At 38.0% G+C, this 20,041-nt stretch overlaps 2 protein-coding genes across 11 annotated transcripts in view; both read right to left on the reverse strand.

Moving 5' to 3' along the window:
- The window catches only part of pacs2 (phosphofurin acidic cluster sorting protein 2), an 81,300-nt gene extending 70,169 nt beyond the window's left edge, over positions 1-11,131 (reverse strand). For 7 of the 8 annotated variants that reach the window (XM_073920010.1, XM_073920008.1, XM_073920009.1 and 4 more), the window contains exon 1: positions 10,794-11,131. In XM_073920010.1, coding sequence (XP_073776111.1) covers positions 10,794-10,912 — 119 coding nt within the window. In that variant the 5' untranslated portion in view covers positions 10,913-11,131. 8 annotated transcript variants of the gene reach the window in all.
- Positions 11,132-15,159: 4,028 nt separating this feature from the next.
- Positions 15,160-20,016, reverse strand: srsf5a (serine and arginine rich splicing factor 5a). Of its 3 annotated transcripts, XR_012388445.1 has the most exons (9): positions 19,979-20,016; positions 19,185-19,335; positions 19,021-19,091; positions 18,758-18,871; positions 18,612-18,681; positions 17,931-18,380; positions 17,436-17,509; positions 16,876-16,983; positions 15,160-15,801 (listed from the first exon to the last, which is right to left on the reverse strand). XR_012388445.1 is itself a non-coding variant. In NM_200867.1 (8 exon segments), coding segments are annotated over 7 exon segments (780 nt in total). In that variant the 5' UTR covers positions 19,311-19,335; positions 19,979-19,997; the 3' UTR covers positions 15,160-15,584.
- Between the last annotated feature and the right edge of the window lie 25 nt (positions 20,017-20,041).

Genomic DNA, 20,041 nt, shown 5'->3' on the forward strand with positions numbered 1-20,041 from the left:
GCCTGAATATTTATAATTCTTACTTCATTTAATCATCCTCATCGGTTTCCAAACCTCTTTGTGTCTCATCTTTAAAGGTGAAAAAAAACACTTGAGGGTAAATTACCATTTTTGGTTGAACTGTCCCTTTTCCTGACCATATTATGATTTTAAACTACACATTACACTATTGATGCTGTTAACGCTACATCAGAAAGCAGAAGATCCCACCACCAAGTAACATGTCAAGACATTATTCAGCTGGTTTAAATTATTCCAAACCTAACATAGTCAAACAGAGAGAGTTTTTCAGAATGTTACTTTCAGTTAACACTAACAAATCTGCTTTCCATAGCCACTCACAACCGTAAGCCTCATTTCAATCACACAACACAAACTTTCCTCAGAGCACTTTGTCAACACTGAATAAACATGATGGAAGCGCTTCAGCTCTTCTTCTTCAGACGTTTTATTTCTGGTCTTTCAGGGGTCAGTTCCCTTGTGTTTTCTTACCCTCTGACTGACTTCAGCAGGACTCTGACAGCTCAACAGGGCGTGTGGATTATGGCAGCTACAGCGATCTAATTTTAAGCTCTTTAAATCTATCAAATCTCCAATAACACACAACAATCACAGAGGCTTCAGACTGTGACCTATTTTGCGGTGTGTAAATTTGAATGGCGATTCTTCTCCGCATTCAACACAAATTGAATTATCATCTGAGTGAAACAGAGGAGATCAATCTAAACGCAACAGATGCTTGCGGATCTGCACTTTTAGGCCACAGCAAAAAAAAGCGGTGGTAAAAATACCTGAAGCTGACAATTGACTACAAACCTCAAGGTCACAAATTTAGCATGGAAAGTTTCTCTCTTCAAAACACTCAACACACAAACATGCTCACTTAACTAGGCATGGGACAACAGGTTTCAAGGTTTACCGTTGTTTGGAAAAGTCAAGGTTTTAAAACAGCTTAAATGTTCTGTTTTAGCGCATGTAAGGGTTGTAAGGGTTTTATGTGTTTTATACAGTTATACAGGAAATTTTTACAGTATGTCTGATAATTTCTCCAGAAGAAAATATATTATGTCTAATTTGTTTTATTTCAGCAAGAATAAAAGCAGTTTTTAATTTTTTTTATTATCCCCTTTAAGCTATATTTTTTCGATAGTCTACAGAACAAACCATCATTATACAATAACTTGCCTAATAACCCTAACCTACCTAGTTAACCTAATTAACCTAGTTAAGCCTTTAAATGTCACTTTAAGCTGTATAGAAGTGTCTTGAAAAATATCTAGTAATATATTATTTACTTTCATCATGGCAAAGATAAAATAAATCAGATATTGGAAATGAGTTATTAAAACTATTACGTTTAGAAATGTGTTAAAAACATCTTCTCTCTGTTGAACAAAAATTGGGAAGCTAATAATACCAGAGGGCTAATAATTCTGACTTCAGCTGTAAGTGTTGTAAAGACATCAGTCAATGATTTGTGACATGTTCCCCAAAGACATGTTTACTGTTCCAAAATATTATAAATGTTTCCTAAAATAAAATATATTGTGTTCAATGGGGGAAATTTCTATTTGTTTATCCCAAACATTTTTAAAAATAACCTATTTTAGAGCAGTAACCAAAATACATTGTTACTGTGAAACCTTGATATTTTTATCCAAGGTTATCATACAATCAGAAATGCATACCAGCCCATGTCCAATTTGAGACTTGTTTGTGTTTGACCTCCTTCATCTCCTTATTGTTTATTTTGCTGTTGAGTTTCTTTTGGAGGTTAAGTGCAGGCATGGGCCGGTATAAGCAGTGGTGGAAAGAGTACTGAAAATTATACTTATGTAAAAGTAATATTACTTACCCAAAAATAAAGTGCAAGTAGAGTAAAAGAATCTGTTGTAAATATTACTCATGTATGATTTAAAAGACCTTTCAAAAATACTCAAGGGTAGTGCGTATTAGGCTGTGAAAGCTGATGCATTTACATGTAATTTGTGGATGTGTGTAAACGTAACATTCTGTAGTCCATTTAGTTGGTGCCCAGCAGGTACAAAACGTCATTAGACATTAATATTAGGTTAGATTTAGGTTGTGATAACAGGTGACCAAAACTCAATGTCAAGCCAGCGTCTAGGGACAACATTATTTTGATGTCCAATAATGACGTCAAATGATGTTAATATTTGGTTGATTTTAGGTTGTGTTAGAAAGTGACCGAAATCCAACATCGACCCAACATCTAAACCAACATCACACTGATGTCAAATACTGACATTTTTTCTTCAGTTATGGCAACCAAAATCCAACATCTGATAGACGTCATAGTGGTAATCATCCACACAACGTCAAACTGTAACATCATTAGACGTTGATATTTGGTTGATTTTAGGTTGGACGTTGGACATTGACGTCTGCCTGACATCGGGTTCTGACGTCAATCCTATTTACACTTCCAAACAAAATGCAACGTCCCAAAGACTTTGGAGTACAACGTCAATCTGACTTTATGTTGACGTCTTGTGTCTGCTGGGTGTTTAAGGCCATTTTGGTCATCACACAGTGAACATCAGTCATCTTCTCACCAGTGACATCTAAACAGTCTCTGGGTTATTTTGGACATCTTCTTGGACACTTTAAATGCTTCCGAACAGTTTGCCGCAATTATAAATCACCTATGTCTTGAGGTAGTTCATGATGCTTTTTACCTTCTGTGTGTGATTTGATTGGACAGGAACTACATGACTGATTTTTCTAATCCCCATAGACAAGAAAAAAAAAGTAGTGACTGCGGTTGAAGGAAAGTAGTGGAGTAAAATTACAGATACTGCACATTTTTAAAAATACTTATTAAATTACAATTCCTGAGAAAATCTACTCAATTACAGTAGCTTGAGTATTTGTATTTGTTACTTTACACCACTGGGTATAAGCTTCTGATGGTATGATAACCTTGGATTAAAATATCTCAGTATCACTGCATTGTGACTACTGCTCTAAAATAAGGTTTTTTTTTAAATGTCTGGGTAAAAAAATAAACTATTTTCCCCCATTGAACACAATATATTATACTTTAGGAAACATTTATAATATTTTGGAACAGTAAACACGCTAAAACAAATCAAATAAATAATTGACTTCTGCGCTATTCATTAGTTTCAAACACACAGATTTCTTTACAAGACATAAAAACATGTATATAAAATACATTACAAATAACTTAGGAAGCAGTTTTAAAACCTTGACTTTTCCAAACTGCGGTAAACCTTGAAAACATTTATCATCCCATGCCAACACTTAACCTGCAAAAGACACTCAACAGCAAAATTAACAATAAGGAGATCAAAGGAGGTCAAACACAAAGGTGAAAAGACCAAGTGTCAGATTTGTGTTTAATTTATTCCTTCATTCATTCAGTTTCCTTCAGCTTAGTCCTTTTATTCATCAGGGGTCGCCACAGTGGAATTAACCACCAACTTATCCAGTACATATTTTACACTGCAAATGCCCTTCCAGCTGCAACCCAGTACTGGGAAACACATACACACTCATTCACACACATACACTACAGCTAATTTAGCTTATTCAATTCACCTATAGCACGTCTTTGGACTGTGGAGGAAACCGGAGCACCCACACCAACACGAGGAGAAAATGCAAACCTGGCAATTTAGGGGCCCGGTGACGGGTTCCAACCCGATGCATTGCACAAGCTCTGTGATTGATTGGCTTGGTAGCTGTGCTGAGTGTGGGCAGTACAGAGTTGCGAGATCAATGGAGAGGGTGCTTACAAGTGTGGAGTCCTGTGAAGGAGGCTAAAGTATAAACCAGACTTTTTTTTTTCACCCACCCATCACCACCACCCTCCTACCCCACCACCACCACCCCCCACCCCTGTTATTTACAATTTTCCCCGGGCCTTTGTGCAATTGATGTGCATTGGGCCCGAAATTGCTGGCTATATCCCTGTGTTTTTAGATTTATTTATATAATATTTATTTACAATTTGAATACAATTTTATATTTAAATTTCATTTTTTAAATCTGTTCATTCTTTTATATTTCAGTTTAAATAACAGCATTAATTTTAGAGATTTTTATATTTTATTTTATTTCAATCACACTGAAAAAATTATATAGTTAGAAGCCCTTTACTGTTCACAAAAGAAATTAGCAGGTTAAACTGAATTTAGACATTTTTTTACCTTTATATCTTAATAAACATCTTTATTTATCTAGACAATCTCAGATTTAAACACATCTTTGAACGTGCATTTCTAACCACGTTAATGACTATTAAATATTCACAAGAAATAAATAGACAAAACCTCCTTGACTGCCTTTATTATAATATATTCACAATTCTGTAACAGCCAAAAATAAGACTAATTTCATTTTAGGGCACGCCCACCTCATCAGGCCCAGCCAATCAGACAGCATATCTAAAGGCCACGCCCACATCAGTGGAAGCCCAGAGGGGAAAATCCTCAGATTGAAGCCAAGATGAACAGCTGCTGTCGCTCATTAATTAGCTCATTAAAAACTAAAGTTAATGTCATCTTTATGACAGAGATGTACGAGCGTGTCTCACCAAGATAAGATGATGTCGTTTCTCTCAGATTCTACTCTCTGCTTTAATGAAGTGCACGAAACAGGTCTTTAAATTAAGACATAATTAAGTGCAGGAATTATGCGGTCAGATGTCGTGCTCTTCACACACATACAGTGAGCAGACAAAGGGGCCTGGGGGAATACGTGTCTGTGGTACAGTGGTGAATCTTTTATTATGATCAAGAATTCATAAGGCACATCTCCTTCTTGCTTTATTCTCCATCCGTCTCTACATTTACTCCACTTCAGGGCTGGGTTTCAAAGGGATGGTTCACACTAAAATAAAAAACCTTTTTTTCACAATTCTGTGGTACTTTCTGTTCAGTTAACTTGAAGAGTTTGCTAGGAATGTTCCTTTAGTGCCATATATTGGGGTTGCACAATATATCGCTTCAGCATCGATATCGAAATGTGTACATTCGCAATAGTCATATCGCAGCATCTGCAATAAAGAGTTTGCTTATAATTGTTGAACGGCAATGAAGAATGTACAGTATTTACATTTTACATTACATTTGATTTTTTAATAATGGGGTAGGACAAAATAGTGATATATATGAGGTGGTGCTTCTCGTAACTCTGGATCAAACATATATCAATGTTGCAATTCTAAGAAATATATATATATATATATATATATATATATATATATATATATATATATATATATATATATATATATATATATATATATATATATATATATATATATATAAGGGTTGTCGCGATACCATTAACTAATCTTACCATAATACACCAGCTGAAGTATCACAATACCAAATAGTATTGCGATACTGTAATTCATGACTCAAATTATAAAGAAAATTGTCAGAAATACTATGTTTTACATGTTATAAAAGGCCTACAAAAATGTTATTCATAATTCCCTTATTATTGAAAAAAGTATTTGCACGTCACTTCACTTAAAACTTATTTGTTCTTTTTGTTTATTTAGTGGATAACTTACCAACAAAAAAATATATTAACATAAAGATACAAATTACACCAAAATAAATGTATTACAAAAGGAGCATTTTTACAACAAGTTAGGCTATTTGAAGTGGTCAAAAACTGTTTCAATGCTTCCTGTTGCTATTTTGGGTTTATCTATTGCTTTTTTTTCAGTCTCATCAGGTAACAATCCAAAGTAATTCAAAATTTCACTTTGGGTGTTGCTCTTTTTAAGAGATTGTTGCGGTTGTTATAGCTTTTAAACCATATTGACAGAAACAGAAATTAACCGATTCAGGTGTGCGTTTGAAAAGTCAGAAAACATCAGAAAACGTCAAAAAGGGCTCCACATACTATCAGAATAGAATGGTCTATTGATGCACAAATGTGTGAGCATTTTAGAGACTTTTCCACATGCAACATTATCTATTAAAGATAGACACTTAATGACGATACTACCATTTACAAACTACAGTGGCACCGCCAATATTTAAAAGCCCTAGTATCGCGATACTACAGGTAAACCGTGCAATCCTAAAATATATTAATAAAAAATAAATAAATCTTACAACTTTCTGATGCATTTTCTCTCTTCATTTACAAATTTCATGATATATTCGGATGGTTTTCTTGTGATATAAATCTCTGATATCGAAATCTATCATTATGGGGCATTATCACAATGTAGGATTTTGTAATATTGTGCAGCCCTAGCTTACAGTGCATTCGGAAAGTATTGATAGCGCTTCACTTTTTCCACATTTTTATGTTACAGCCTTATTTCAAAATGGATTAAATTCATTTATTTCCTCATTCTACACACAAATTCACAAATTCTACACACAATACCCCATAATGACAATGTGAAAAAATATTTTTTATTTTTTTTTTGTGCAAATTTATTAAATATAAAAAACTGAAAAAACACATGACCATCAGTATTCACAGCCTTTGCTCAATACTTTGTTGATGCACCTTTAGCATCAATTACAGCCTCAAGTCTTTTTGAATATGATGCCACAAGCTTGGCACACCTGTCTTTGGGAATTTTTGCCCATTCCTCTTTGCAGTACCTCTCAAGCTCTATCAGGTTTGGTGGGAACCAACGGTGTACAGCCATATTCAGATCTCTCTAGAGATGTTCAATAGGATTTAGGTCTGGGCTCTGGTTGTGCCACTCAAGGACATTCACAGAGTTGTTGTTAAGCCACTCCATTGATATTCTGGCGGTGTGGTATTAGCCTGGTGATGAGCGGTGCCTGGTTTTCTCCAAACTTAATGCCTGGCATTCACTCCAAATAGTTTAATTGTAGTGTCATCAGACCAGGGAATTTGGTTTCTTATGGTTTGAGAGACTTTCAGATGCCTTTTGGCACATTCCAGGCGAGGAGAGGCTTCCGTCTGGCCACTCTGCCATAGAGGCCTGATTGGTGGATTGCTGCATAGATGGTTGTCCTTCTGTAAGGTTATCCTCTCTCCACAGAAGAACGCTGGAGCTCAGACAGAATAACCATTGTGTTATTGATCACCTGCCTGACTAAGGTCCTTCTCCACCGATCACTTAGCTTAGATGGCCGGCTAGTTTTAGGAAGAGTCCTGGTGGTTCCAAACATCTTCTACCTACGAATGATGGAGGCCACTGTGCTCATTGAAACTTTTAGAGCAGCATCATTTTCCTGTAACCTTTTCCAGCCTTACGTCTTGAGACAATCCTGTCTCTGAGATCTACAGACAATTCCTTTGTCTTCATGCTTGGTTTGTGCTTTGACATGCACTGTCAATCGTGGGACTTTATATAGACAGGTGTATGGCTTTTAAAATCATGTCCAATCAACTGAATTTACCACAGGTGAACTCCAATTAAGCTGCTAAAACATCTCAAGAATGATCAGTGGAAACAGAATGTACCTGAGCTCAATTTAGAGCTTCACAGCAAAGGCTGCGAATACATATGTACATGGGATTTTCAGGTTTTTATTTTTAATAAATTTGCAACAATTTCAAACTCTTTTTTCACATTGTTATTATGGGAGATTTGAGGAAATAGATGACTTAATTCCATTTTGGAATAAGGCTGTCACATAAAGAAATGTCCAAAAAGTAAAGTGCTATGAATACTTTCCGGATGCAGTTGCAGCTTCTATTACATATACATTTATACCAGGCTCTTTTATTTAAAGTGACCTACATTGCATTGAAAATACACATTTCTTTATTTTCTTTGGGAATTGAACTCACAACCATGATGTTGCTACAACACACACCTTTGTATAGCACAAAAAACACAATATTTTATAGCAAATATTAAATCATGCTGCTACTGATCTTGGAAGTGAATTCAATGCAATATTTTTAGCAAATATTTTTCCATTTTAAAGGCATCAAGCTCCGAAATGCATAATAAATGTAACACAAATTTCACACACTAAATTTTAAATTGATAGCATGTTATTATGAGAACAAAAAAAAACCCACAATGAACAAAGCATTGAAGCTTGATCTTCGTAAACGACATCAAGTGATTCATTACAAAGACATGACTCAAACGAATGAGTCAGTGAAAAAACAACTTTCATTTTCAATTGTTTCTTACATCTGAGCGTGGCTTTAAAAGGCTTGAAATCTTTTCTAAGGCCCTGCTTTCTGTAATCTTTTGAAGCTTGAAAATGCTTTACGATCTTTATAGTTTCTCCTGTAGGTGATGAGGGTGAGTAAATAATGACAGCAATTTCTTTTATGAGTAAACAGTCTCTTTAAGGTCATTTGTGGACACCACCCATTGATCATCAGAACTATTACTGTATGTGGGACAGAAACAAAAACAACCTGCATGCTGGAACATATACGGTGCAAGACAAGCCCATTTTATCAGTCGCTCCTGTGTTTTGATCCAGTTTGAGTGTGGAAAGAAAGAAAGAAAGAAAGAAAGAAAGAAAGAAAGAAAGAAAGAAAGAAAGAAAGAAGCCAATTTGATGACAGTTGACAGTAATCACACTGCCCTTTTAAATTATGAAAATTTACTGTTATTTTACTCGTCTTCTAGCCATCCAAAATGAAGGTGAATTTTGTCCTTCATTAGGATTTAGTCTTAAATCATCATTCTTGATTATTCAAAAAAATAAAAAATTTAAACAAACAGCTACCTGCACTTTAAAGGACCATGATGCGAAGATGAATTTCTGAAAGAGTGCAGTTTTATTGGAAGATTAAATACCGCAAGCCGTATGGTAGAAAAAACACTCTGCATTTCTCTGTAACCTAGAAGCACTCGGTAGGTAGCGTCAGAAAGCCGTGTCTGAACAGACTATCCTGTCACAAAATGTGGTGAAAATCCTACACAACGCTAATAGTTTAAGGTGTTTACATGTTTATGTAACGGAGGCCAGCTAGTGAGTGATGTGCAGGTAAACCTCACTCCTCTGACCTCTAAAGGTGCGCTAGTGACTAACACTAAAGGCCACAGTCTTTAGCCTCCTTGGTAGAGCACCAGACTTCCATGCGGAAGGTCGCCAGTTCGATACCAGCTCAGAGCAGGTTGGGTAGCGTAGGACTGGCGGGTTTACATTTACATTCGGAGAGCAGCATTTACAGCAGATTTTACAGCAGTTCATAACATTGTAGTGTATAAACGAACTTTAAACTTAGAAACAATCATTTCGACTAATGTATGTCTTTTACACCTAAAAAAGTAGTGCAGACGATACTAACTAATGTTGCCATCTGAATTAACATAAACAAAGAACACTGATCAAGCACTTACCAAATCCGTAGAGACAGGACAATCAACACCAACTGGAACTGCTTCTTTTTTTAAAGGAGACGAGCGGCAAATCTGGATTTCACAATTTCCAGATGCGAAAAGCTCTCGGGTAAAATTTTTCCTTACAAACTTATTTTGCTTGAAATAGTCCAAAAACTACCAATTTTCACTTTGTACTGAAATATATGTGTCCTAATAGAGTTTTAGCAGCGTGGGACACATATATGACTGTTAACATCTCAAAAATGTGTTTTAGTGTTTCGGGACCCTTTAGTTAAAAGGATAAAGGTAAAACCAAATAATGCCCATGGCTCCTGACCTGCTTGTTCAAACTACTAATTTAAAATGAGCTGAATCAATACAATTCTTAAGATTTTGGGAGGGGGGGGGGGGGGGGTAACTTAATTGTTTTATGTTTCATTCACTTAAATTTGTACCTTATGTTTAATTCACTCTCTTAAACCCAGGACTTTTTACAAGCGTTGTGAAGCAATGCCGTCAACCTGTGCAATAAACTGAAAATGTTTTACAATTTTTTACATTAACAACTTTATAAATTAATTTTGCCTTCAATTGTTTGTTGTTGACTCTCCAAATGGCTCATTATGAATCAAAGGGCACAATTTAAGCTTATTTTATTCTAGATCTTCCTTTTTCTACTAAAGATAAAAAGTCACCAACATCTTACATTAACAGCAGATTTCCATTTTTGTCTGAATTATTGCATTGAGGCGGCTTTGTGCTCAAAATCAAAAAAGGCCAGACTAATTCTGCCTGCTCTGACCCATATGCCTAAAGTAGGAATTACACCGCCTCCCAATAGCAATTGAAGAGTCAATTAAAGATGCCACCTTTGCAGTGTACATTGGGCATTATTATAAATAAAGCAGCACTTCAAGGAAATTCAAGGTGAAATTGTGAGTCAGGAGTACATCATGTTCTGCTGCCAGTGCATCTCGCATTAAGAGCTGGGTTATTGTGCGCGACACCGGCCCGTGTTGATGACAGCTCGACCCCTCCGGGCAAACCGATTCACAACAAACCGCGCGTGCCACCTTCACCCCGGCGCGGCGCGCGAGTGGAACACTGACGTCACAATGGCCAAAGAGTTTGTTTGTGTTCGAAGACAGAATAGAAGTGTCATCGCCTCGGGGTCGCGCCAATCATAAGGTGAATAAAATGACGAATAACAACAGTCATAATAACAACAATATAAAGCACCATTAGACTAGTGGTGATGCCATATCGCATTTGACAACGGCAAATGACAGAAACGTTACCAAATCAGTAGAACATTACTGGACCTGTGCCACCTTGATCCGATGCTGACATCAGTCCGATCAAACGCGCGCGATCAGCACCATAACGATAGTCTAACAAGTTCACACACCCTTTTTCTGTCTGTGACACACACCACTCCCTGTCGCCCGTGCACCTGCCAAACAGCCCACCTGTGCGTCCGATCACACACGACTCTCACCTGGGGATGCAGTTCGGAGAGGAGCCGTCAATCTCCCAAGTGGCGAACAGGTTCATTGGCACCGGTCTGTTGAGCGCCCCGCTCCCGGGGAAGCTTAACCGGCCACTTCTCTCCGCCATGCTCGCTGCTGGTGTCCCGTTCACCTCAGCCCGACACAGTGCGAAAACTTGTCTCTCTCTCTCTTTCTCTTTCTCTCTGGAAGCGCTGGGTCTAAATCCTGCCCCGTTCACACGGCTGCTAATCCGCTGCTCCACGGACACGGGCTACCGTTTACGGGTGGCGCGCTGACTCGCGAGCGGTGTCGGCGTGCAGCTTCATGCCGCTGTGTTTCGGGATTTCCACACCGCGCACCGAGTAACTGCAGCAGCCACTCACCGCAGGAAGTCACGTGACTGGCGCATCTGCGCTCTCGCACATTCGGGATGGCCAGTGCATAACGGGACAGAAGTGAAAGTAGCTACTTGGTGCTGTTTATAAAACCCCCAGTCACGTCATACTGCTAGGGTGCAGTTAGTGGATCTCAATCTTTTTGACTTCATTGTACTATATATTGTTAAGGCATCCGGTCCTTTTGACTCAATCAAATATTTTAGAGCAGTTGAAATCTAGAAAGACAGGCATTTATTCGGTTACAATTGACCAAATAACAAAAACTATAATAATTTTAATGGTTTTAAAAGATCATTTAATTACTAGTAATTAGTGGACCCCGCAGTCCCCTGGTGGAGAACCACTGAGCTAAAGTCTATTATTATATAGTCCTTGCGAGACCTGAGCATTTAAAGAAAAGCATGCAATAAAATAACACTTTTCATGTTGCCCAAGATTAAAACATCTAATACAAGTTAATAAAACTTCTGATAATAACATGTATTAGTGTACTGTATATTCATTCAGTCATTTTTCTTTGGCTTAGTCATTTTATTCATCAAGGGTCACCACAGCGGAATGAACTTGCAACTTATGCAGCATATATTTTACACAGTGGATACCCTTCCAGCTGCAACCCAGTACTGGGAAACATCCATACACTCTCATTTACACACATACACAATACGGCCAATTTAGTTTGTTCAATTCACTTACAGCGCATGTCTGAACATCATACTAATTAAAATGAAATAAATAAATATGCACATAAAATGGTAACTGACCAACACTAGCTGCATTCTAAACATCCAAATAATTTTCACGCAACACAAATGTTATAACAGCAGCATTTTATCATGACTATTTGATCAACATATTTCACCAACATAACATATTTGTCAACAGATTCTAATTCAGGTATTGGGAACCTTTTTTCAGCAAAGAGCCATTTCTGATTTTTAAGCAAATTATTATTTTTTAAAGAACCATTGGGGTTTATATTATATCCTTTCTTCATTTATTTCCCTGGACAACTCAATAAAGAAATTACAATTTACAGAATGTTTCCCTTCCGTCGTCACCACTCATGAATGTTGTTTGAATTTACCTGCACGAGGTGACCTTAAAAATGTAAGTTGCTGGCCCTTTATTGGTGTCATGATTAAAGTTAATCCACAGCACTGCTTTAATTGTTAACTGAGTTCTTATTAATTATGATGTAAAAATACATTTAAACTTTAAAATATTATTGAAGAGAGACAGTTGGAGAGCCAAAAAAAAAAAAAACATTGTGAAAAAACATATCGTGAAATCAGATCTGATCATAAAGTTGTTTCTGAATATTTTCATTAAAGGGCACCTGTTTTAACCCTTTTTCAATATTTAATATTAGTCTTTTTTGTCTCCAGAATGTGTTTGTAAAGTTTAAGCTCAAAACACATGACAGTTTATTTATTATGCCTTTCAGAATATGGAATTTTCTGCTCTGAACATGATGTAGCTGTTTTTGTGGCCTGTGCCTTTAATGCTAACTCTTCCCGCCCACCGTTCCCATGTGCCTGTCAGAGTGTGCCTAAAGGGCGTCACACACACACCGGATGCCCGCTCGGTGCGACACGGCGCGCACATGACAGTTAAAAGTATCGCACACCAGATGCGCACATTCATGATATTTAAAATAAAACTAATCAGATGGCGCTCTGTGGCGTGGCAGAAGTATAAACAATGTCCTGAGTCGTGGATGGTCGCTGCAGACAGCCGCCGACATGCGCCTCCGGTGTGTGTATTCTGACAGAAACCTATGTGTAGAATTACAAAATGCATGGCGCCGGCATTGAATCATCTTCTTTTATAATCTTACTGACATGCGGCCGTGGTGATAAAGACAGTAAAATCGCTGTAAAGCTGTGGTCACACTTGACTTTTCTCCCCATAGACACATTCATACACACGCAAATGCCTCATACCAGAAATGCAGGATCATGCGTTACGTTTCGCAGTTTGATGCGGTGCAAAGTTCAATCATAGTGAACTCTGACTTGCGAAATCGTATCACTTGACTGCGTGAGCTCAAACGAGGGTCAAAACATGACCTCTCTGGACAGAAATTTACAAACATGGCGCAATCGCTCGCTTTCTTATGTCTAATCAGCTTGTTTAATCCTGTCCCTTTTCGCAGGGCCGTACGACAGAATTTGGCACATCCAAACTCTAGTGTGACCACAGCTTAATTCAGTACAAACATGCACTGTTTTAAACATGTTTTAAACTTGTAAAAATTATTGTTGATTAAATTTGATCGAGCTTTACAGATCTTTTAATCCCAGTTGCTTTGCTTGTTGATATGAATATATGCATTACTACCAAGACATGCTAATACGTGGCTGTCAATCAATTCAGTGGGTGGGGAAACCGCACTCCTACATCACATTGCGGTGGGCATAAAGATGGGAGGGATTTTGATCCTAAAGTCAGGAAATTAAATAAAAAAAGAGACTTATTGTGTTTATATCACTCCAACATGACACACTACACCTACACACAGTTCTGTCCAAACATCTTCCAAAAGATGATTTTCATAATCAAGTCTGTTGCATTACATGGGCTATACCAGCCCTCATGTGTAGCCTATGTGATAAAAGCCTATTGTGATTTGGCAACTCAAATTTAGTAATCTATTAAAAAAAAAGTTGTGTCTAGAAACTGAGGTGATCCAATTCAACTTTGTCACTGACAAAGTGATAATGATAAAGCAAAAGGACAAGCTGTTCCAGTCCAATCTGCAGTAATTAACTGTCCTCCACCTGTCTGCCCTATTTGTCTCAGTGTTTCTCAAACAACTCGTGTATTTTCATCAGTGGGGAACAAACCGCTCTCAGCAATCTGATCTCGATGCACTTGTTATTTGTTTGTAGTGTGATTTTATCTGTTTGCCCTTGAGGACGAGCGCGTCGCAGTGCACTGCAGACACCAGTTTATGAGCATAAAAACGAGAAACACAGTAAAGGGAGGCCGTTTTGTCCTTGGACACTGCAGAAGATGTAACATCGCCTCCCATTCATACTTTACAATCTGTGGTTGCCGGGATCCTCATAGCAACACAGATCAATTTATAAAATACAGGTTACTTACAATGCACATTGACTGGGTCGATAACTGCTAGTTCTATACTGTTGAGGCCCTCACTGGGACAAATATTGATTCGCAGACATGTAGCAACTAAGCAATATTTTTATAGTCAGTCAATAAATAAAACCCCAAACTTCTTAAAACACTCTTCAATATTTTCCTTTCCGCTTTCGACCTGAATTGAGACGTAAATTGATGATTTGTCTGATTTTAGGCACAAGACTTCAGCTATGAAGCAGCGCCACCTAGTGGACGTAGATTTCCCCAATATAGGTTTATTTGATGGTATACCCAGGGTGTGAATTAAACTTTGAAGATCAGAGGGGGTCAACTTTTTCTATGTAATTTTGTTTAATACATGCTTTAGTGAATTAAGTTAAGTGACATCTATTTTATTAGTGCAACATTTAACTTCCAGTGTTTTGTGAGAGTTTGTGCATTCTGAAATACAATATGCAATGACTAGCCATTCCAGAAGTTACCGAGTCAAACAATGCATCCAATTTTACTTCAATTTTAGGCTTTTTGTAAAAACATCTACAATAAGTGTTTTGCGAACACCATGTCTATTGGCTTTGATTAAATGCCGCGATTATGCATTTACAATAATTTAATTCATTATAGAGTTGGTCAAAAGTACATTTATATTACCTATTTAATGAATAATATTTTAGTATGTTCTGATCTGCATCTTTTTCTTACTATTTAGACCAGGACTGACCAAAGATAAAGCATTAATTAGGGAGGTGGGGGGAGGGGTCACAGCCACCCTGTAATTCGCAGTATAATCAGACTATGCTTAAAACTTGAATGTAGATTAAGCTTTGGAGTGCACATTTAAGAGTATTAAAAACTAAATCCACATCTCTGCCAAATACCAATATACTTTATTACAGGGTGTATATACAAGCATATCCTTCTGTTGAACAAGCATATGGACTCTAAACAAAAATTAACAAGTGAGTTTGAAAAACAAAACCCACATTTAAGTATTTCTACAGAAGTACTCCAGTATTGAAATTGATCAAATAAAAAATAGAAATCAAAACAAGACACTGAAAATATCTCTAGTCTGATCCCACTCCATTATCAGTTAAACCCACCCAGTTTTTCAGCATTGGAAATAAACCAAAACATCTTCACACACACCCACTCGCACACACACCCATTCACATTCATTCACTCACTCAACTCACATTCAGTAATTTACACTAAAGTAGCACAATGACATATGCCACATTAATAAGTGGAAAAAGCTCAGTCTCTCACGCGCACACACATACACATTTAGTTTCAGTGCTGACTCTCTGCGGAGGCAGATCGAGAGCGGCTCTGTTTCCTCTGAGGAGTTGGAGAGCGGGAAGGAGATCTGTTGCTGGTGGATTTCTTCTCTGGGGTGCGACTGAGGGAGCGGCTGCGAGAGCGCTTGCTTCCACGCTCGGGGCTGCGACTGCGGCTTGGGGAACGAGAACGAGAGCTGCTCCTGCTGCGGGAACGACTCCTACTGCGGCTGTGGAGAGAAGAGAAACATGTTATGACCTGACACACAAAGAGGATGTTTTGGTCAATGTTGATTTAACTGCTTTGTGTCCTTATTACACGTTTTAAAATCAATGTTTGGAAATTTATATATTAATTAAATATATTAGTTCATTAAAGTTTGTAAAAAAAAAAAAAAAAAAAAAGAAGTTTTCTTTCTTGAACAAGTTTTGAAAAATTATGGAAACCTGTTGAAAAATGTTGCAGGGTGTTCCATGACACCCTGACAGAAAATACACAGAGCAAGGGCACTAGCTGCTAGAGAATGTGTGGGGAAAAAGTTGCTAATCATCATGTTTTTTTGGGATTGTCAGAAATTAACCCCATACTAGAAAGAGATTAAAATCCATTTAGACACCATTTTTAAATTAAGAAATTCCCCTTACTTGTGAGCCTTTATATTTAGGTAATATAAATTTAGATGGATGTATTCATAAAGACAACAAACTTGTTTATTCTTCTGACAGCTTGTACAAAATAAAAATTACTACATTCACCTCCAATTGAAGAACGGATTAATACAGTACACACTATACATGTCATGGATCTTTTTTTAATAACAGACGGAAAGCTTTTTCTAGTTTAGAGTTAATAGAGAAGAGTATTTCACCAATATGCCTGGATGTTTCTTGATTTGTAAATTTAAAAATTTAGATTTTGCATCTAAATATTTATCTGTTTTTGTTTAAAGGCAATCTTCAAACTTAAAATAAAAAAACAACATTTGTGGAAACCTTTTACCATTGACTTCCATAATATTTTCCTAATATGAAAGGAATCGGTTTCTTGTTAACATGATTGAAAAGAAATTCTGCATTCAACAAAAAAAACTTAATTCAACAAATAAATCTCTAACGTCACAATATTTTAAGTCTGAAAATTAGTTTAGATTAAAATGGATTTGACTAGTACTTTGAGAACTCACAATCAAACAGACTATTGTCAGGCTGTAGATAATAAACCAAAAGTTTAAGCTTATAAAATTGGCAGCTAAATTGAGTAAAAATACGTAAAAACGGTTTCTGAAGTACTCATTTATACATACTTCCTCTTGCGATCCTCATACAACTTGAGTTTGCGCCCGTTCAGGTCAGTTCCATCAAGCTTCTCGATGGCATTCTTCATATCACTGTGTGAAGCAAACTCCACCACCCTAGAAAATAAGGAAATCAGTTAACCAAAAGAAGATTTTTGGAAAGTGAAAATAAAAGTTCATCAACATACCCTTAAACTACAAACACGTGACAGTAGCTAGGTTTTCATCCAAAAATGCTAATTAATGGACAAAACAGGAATATCACAAAAGACGTGCGAATAAAGCAGCGTTTCCATCCAACGAGTGAAAGAGAAAAGTCACTTGCTGATTAACTGGCAGCAAAAATTAAATATAAAAACCGAATTTGCTGCAGTAGAAGCTGTGGGAAGCTTTTCTTCATTTATTAAATGATGTGTGACTCAGAAGACTAGGCTGACACACAATGAACACGCAAGCATTTAAAAGTGTAAGATGCAGAGCACAGACGCTCTTGACATTATGCGTATAAAAATGTGGATGGAAACACAGCTAGTAAGAGCAGGCTTGTGTTTATACGAACATGAACTTACCCTTCATTCTTTTTGGTCCTGTGTGCATCCACAAAAGTGACTTCTCCAACCTTCCTCATCAAGTCCTTCAGGTCCTGTAGGAGAGCACAGAGTACTTAAATGACATGTTTTCAGAAAAACAGCACCGAGTCACAGACTGCAGTTTAGCACCCACACATTATATACACACTGCATTCTGCAGCATCTGCTCTAAAATGTGCACTGCTGCACCTGTAGAAAGCTCCCTCAACAGATGGCGTCTTACCGGTGGATCTGTCCCAGTTATTAAATTACCAGAACAGTTTTCAGCAACCCAGGTTTCTTTAAGATGGCCCTCTGATGGAGACACGCCTGACTAAAGCTAGTTCCTGAGAACAGGTTCTCAATTTGGTTAAGTAGATTTTGTGCAAATCTCAAGTCTACCTCCCAGCAATCTCTCCATTTACAGCTAACGCCAGATTTAAAGTGACAGATCCCTCTTAACCGTGTAACTATCCAGTGTGATGAGCTACTTACCGTTCCAAACCACAGAAGGCATTAGCAAAGAGCCACTTGTCCAAATAGCAAACTGAAGCAATGAAGCGTTAAAACGACCTCGGAATCGACCCATCCGGCCTCCGTAAGAACGGACCCCACCAGAGAGAGAGAGAGAGGATGGGGGAGGGGCCAAAACCCTGCACCCCTCCCCGCTTCAGCACCAACAGAATAAGACCCAAACATCAGATCGGAGGGGATGGAGCAGATCTGACATCACAGACCCTCCAGAGAGCGGCTACCCAGCTCCTCTAAGGCTATCCTGTGCTACGGCTCTGTTTGGAGCTACGGACCCAGCCAAGACTTAGACCGGCAGACATTGCATGACGGGTGAGGCACCACAGGGACACTATTGAGAACACAACCAGGGGAGGGCGCTATGCACCTCGCAGGCTGTGCATGCAACTCCAATTAAAGAATACCAGAGCACAGCTGTTAAAGAAAAGGTTTGAAAAACATGGGTCTGGGTTAGAGAACCTTTCAGCATTCAAATCATCATTTATGTAAGGTTTGGCTGAGGTGAAGAGTAAATTCCAGTTTAACAGTAACAATAACTATTGCTTTGTGTGCTTGTACTGATGTCAATGGCAAACGAAATGCAGAGTTGATGAAACGCTTACAACAGTAGGCCACTATGCCACTCTGATAGTGCGGGGAGCTCACCTGCCAGCTGATGCGAGAGGAGAGATTCTCCACTATGATTCTGTGCTCTGTGCGCACTGGTGGTCCATACCTGTGAAAAGGGCAGGGGTCAATTCGAAGGACTGAATCATACGGGAAAAATACCAGTACTCAAAACGCAAACAAACCTGGAACCGCCACTGCGGGACTGACGATAACCTCCAAAGCGTGGAGAGAAACGACCTCCCATTCCTGGGCCACCACCTCTTCCTCTGCGAGAGCGGGCATGCTCAATGGTCACCCTAGAGTCAAGACAGCAGCATTAAGCAACAGTGAAACAAAACTGATCTATTGTTATGCTAACAGTCAACAAAACTCATGGGATATTTCAATGAAAATTATTTTCATGACTCGTTAAAACCAGTGTACGCAGCACTGGATTCAGTCTCACCTCTCACTGCACAGCTCTTTGCCATTCAGTTCATACACTGCATCATCTGCATCCCTGTAGTCGTCAAACTCCTGTAAACAAAAACAGACAGCAGGGGGCAGTAAGACACTGACTTCACTTGCACGTCTCAAGCAAAAAAGACCCTCAAGTGTCTTAATACTCACCACAAAGCCAAACCCGTTTTTCAGGTTAATCTCTCGGATACGTCCGTAGCCTTTGAAGAACTTCTCCACATCTCTTTCACGAGCATGAGGGCTCAGACGGCCAATAAACACACGACATCCACTCATGGTGATGAAAGTTTTTTTTAAATATCTGGGTTTAGAGAAAGGCAAGTTAAATCAACAGTTTGGCAACAACTATGAACTGTATGGAGAAAAAAAAAGTTCACGCGCCGCCCTGTTGGTCATTAACAGAATAACCGCTGGATAATCATTTGTAAAAGTCCAGTCAGTCCATGTAAATCATTAATAAACATCACGACAAACTATACGTGAATCTAGGACAAAAAAGGGTTTCTGCTATACCCGGTCCTCCAACAAACATTGCGTGAGCAACAACGGCTTTACTGAAGCGTTTGATTTCCCGCTTACGTTACAAAACGGCACGTTTCTCTGCAGAACTTCATAATTTGTATTTAAACAATTACTACACACACTGCAACGGTAGGTTACTGAAAACACAAATTGATACTAAGTTACAAATAATAAATTCTACAAAAAAGTTTAATAACTTTGAGAAAATAATCCGCATCTAACGTGACAAACACGCACCAGCCTCGCGGCCGAGGCCTAGCCCACATGCGCAGAAACATTTACTTCGATGTCAAACCATAAAAACAAACCAAAAACGTTAAAACGAAGAACATTTGCAGCAATAAATCTAACATGAATAACAAATCTAACAATATAACTAAAATAAAAGATGATAACTAAGGAAATCAGCTACGTCCTCTCACCTCTGGATACCGAACAAAATGGCGTTGGCCTCGATACTGGAGAACGCGGCCACGCGCAGAAGT

The sequence above is a fragment of the Danio rerio genome, chromosome 13, assembly GCF_049306965.1.
Source record: "Danio rerio strain Tuebingen ecotype United States chromosome 13, GRCz12tu, whole genome shotgun sequence".
Lineage (NCBI taxonomy): Eukaryota > Metazoa > Chordata > Actinopteri > Cypriniformes > Danionidae > Danio > Danio rerio.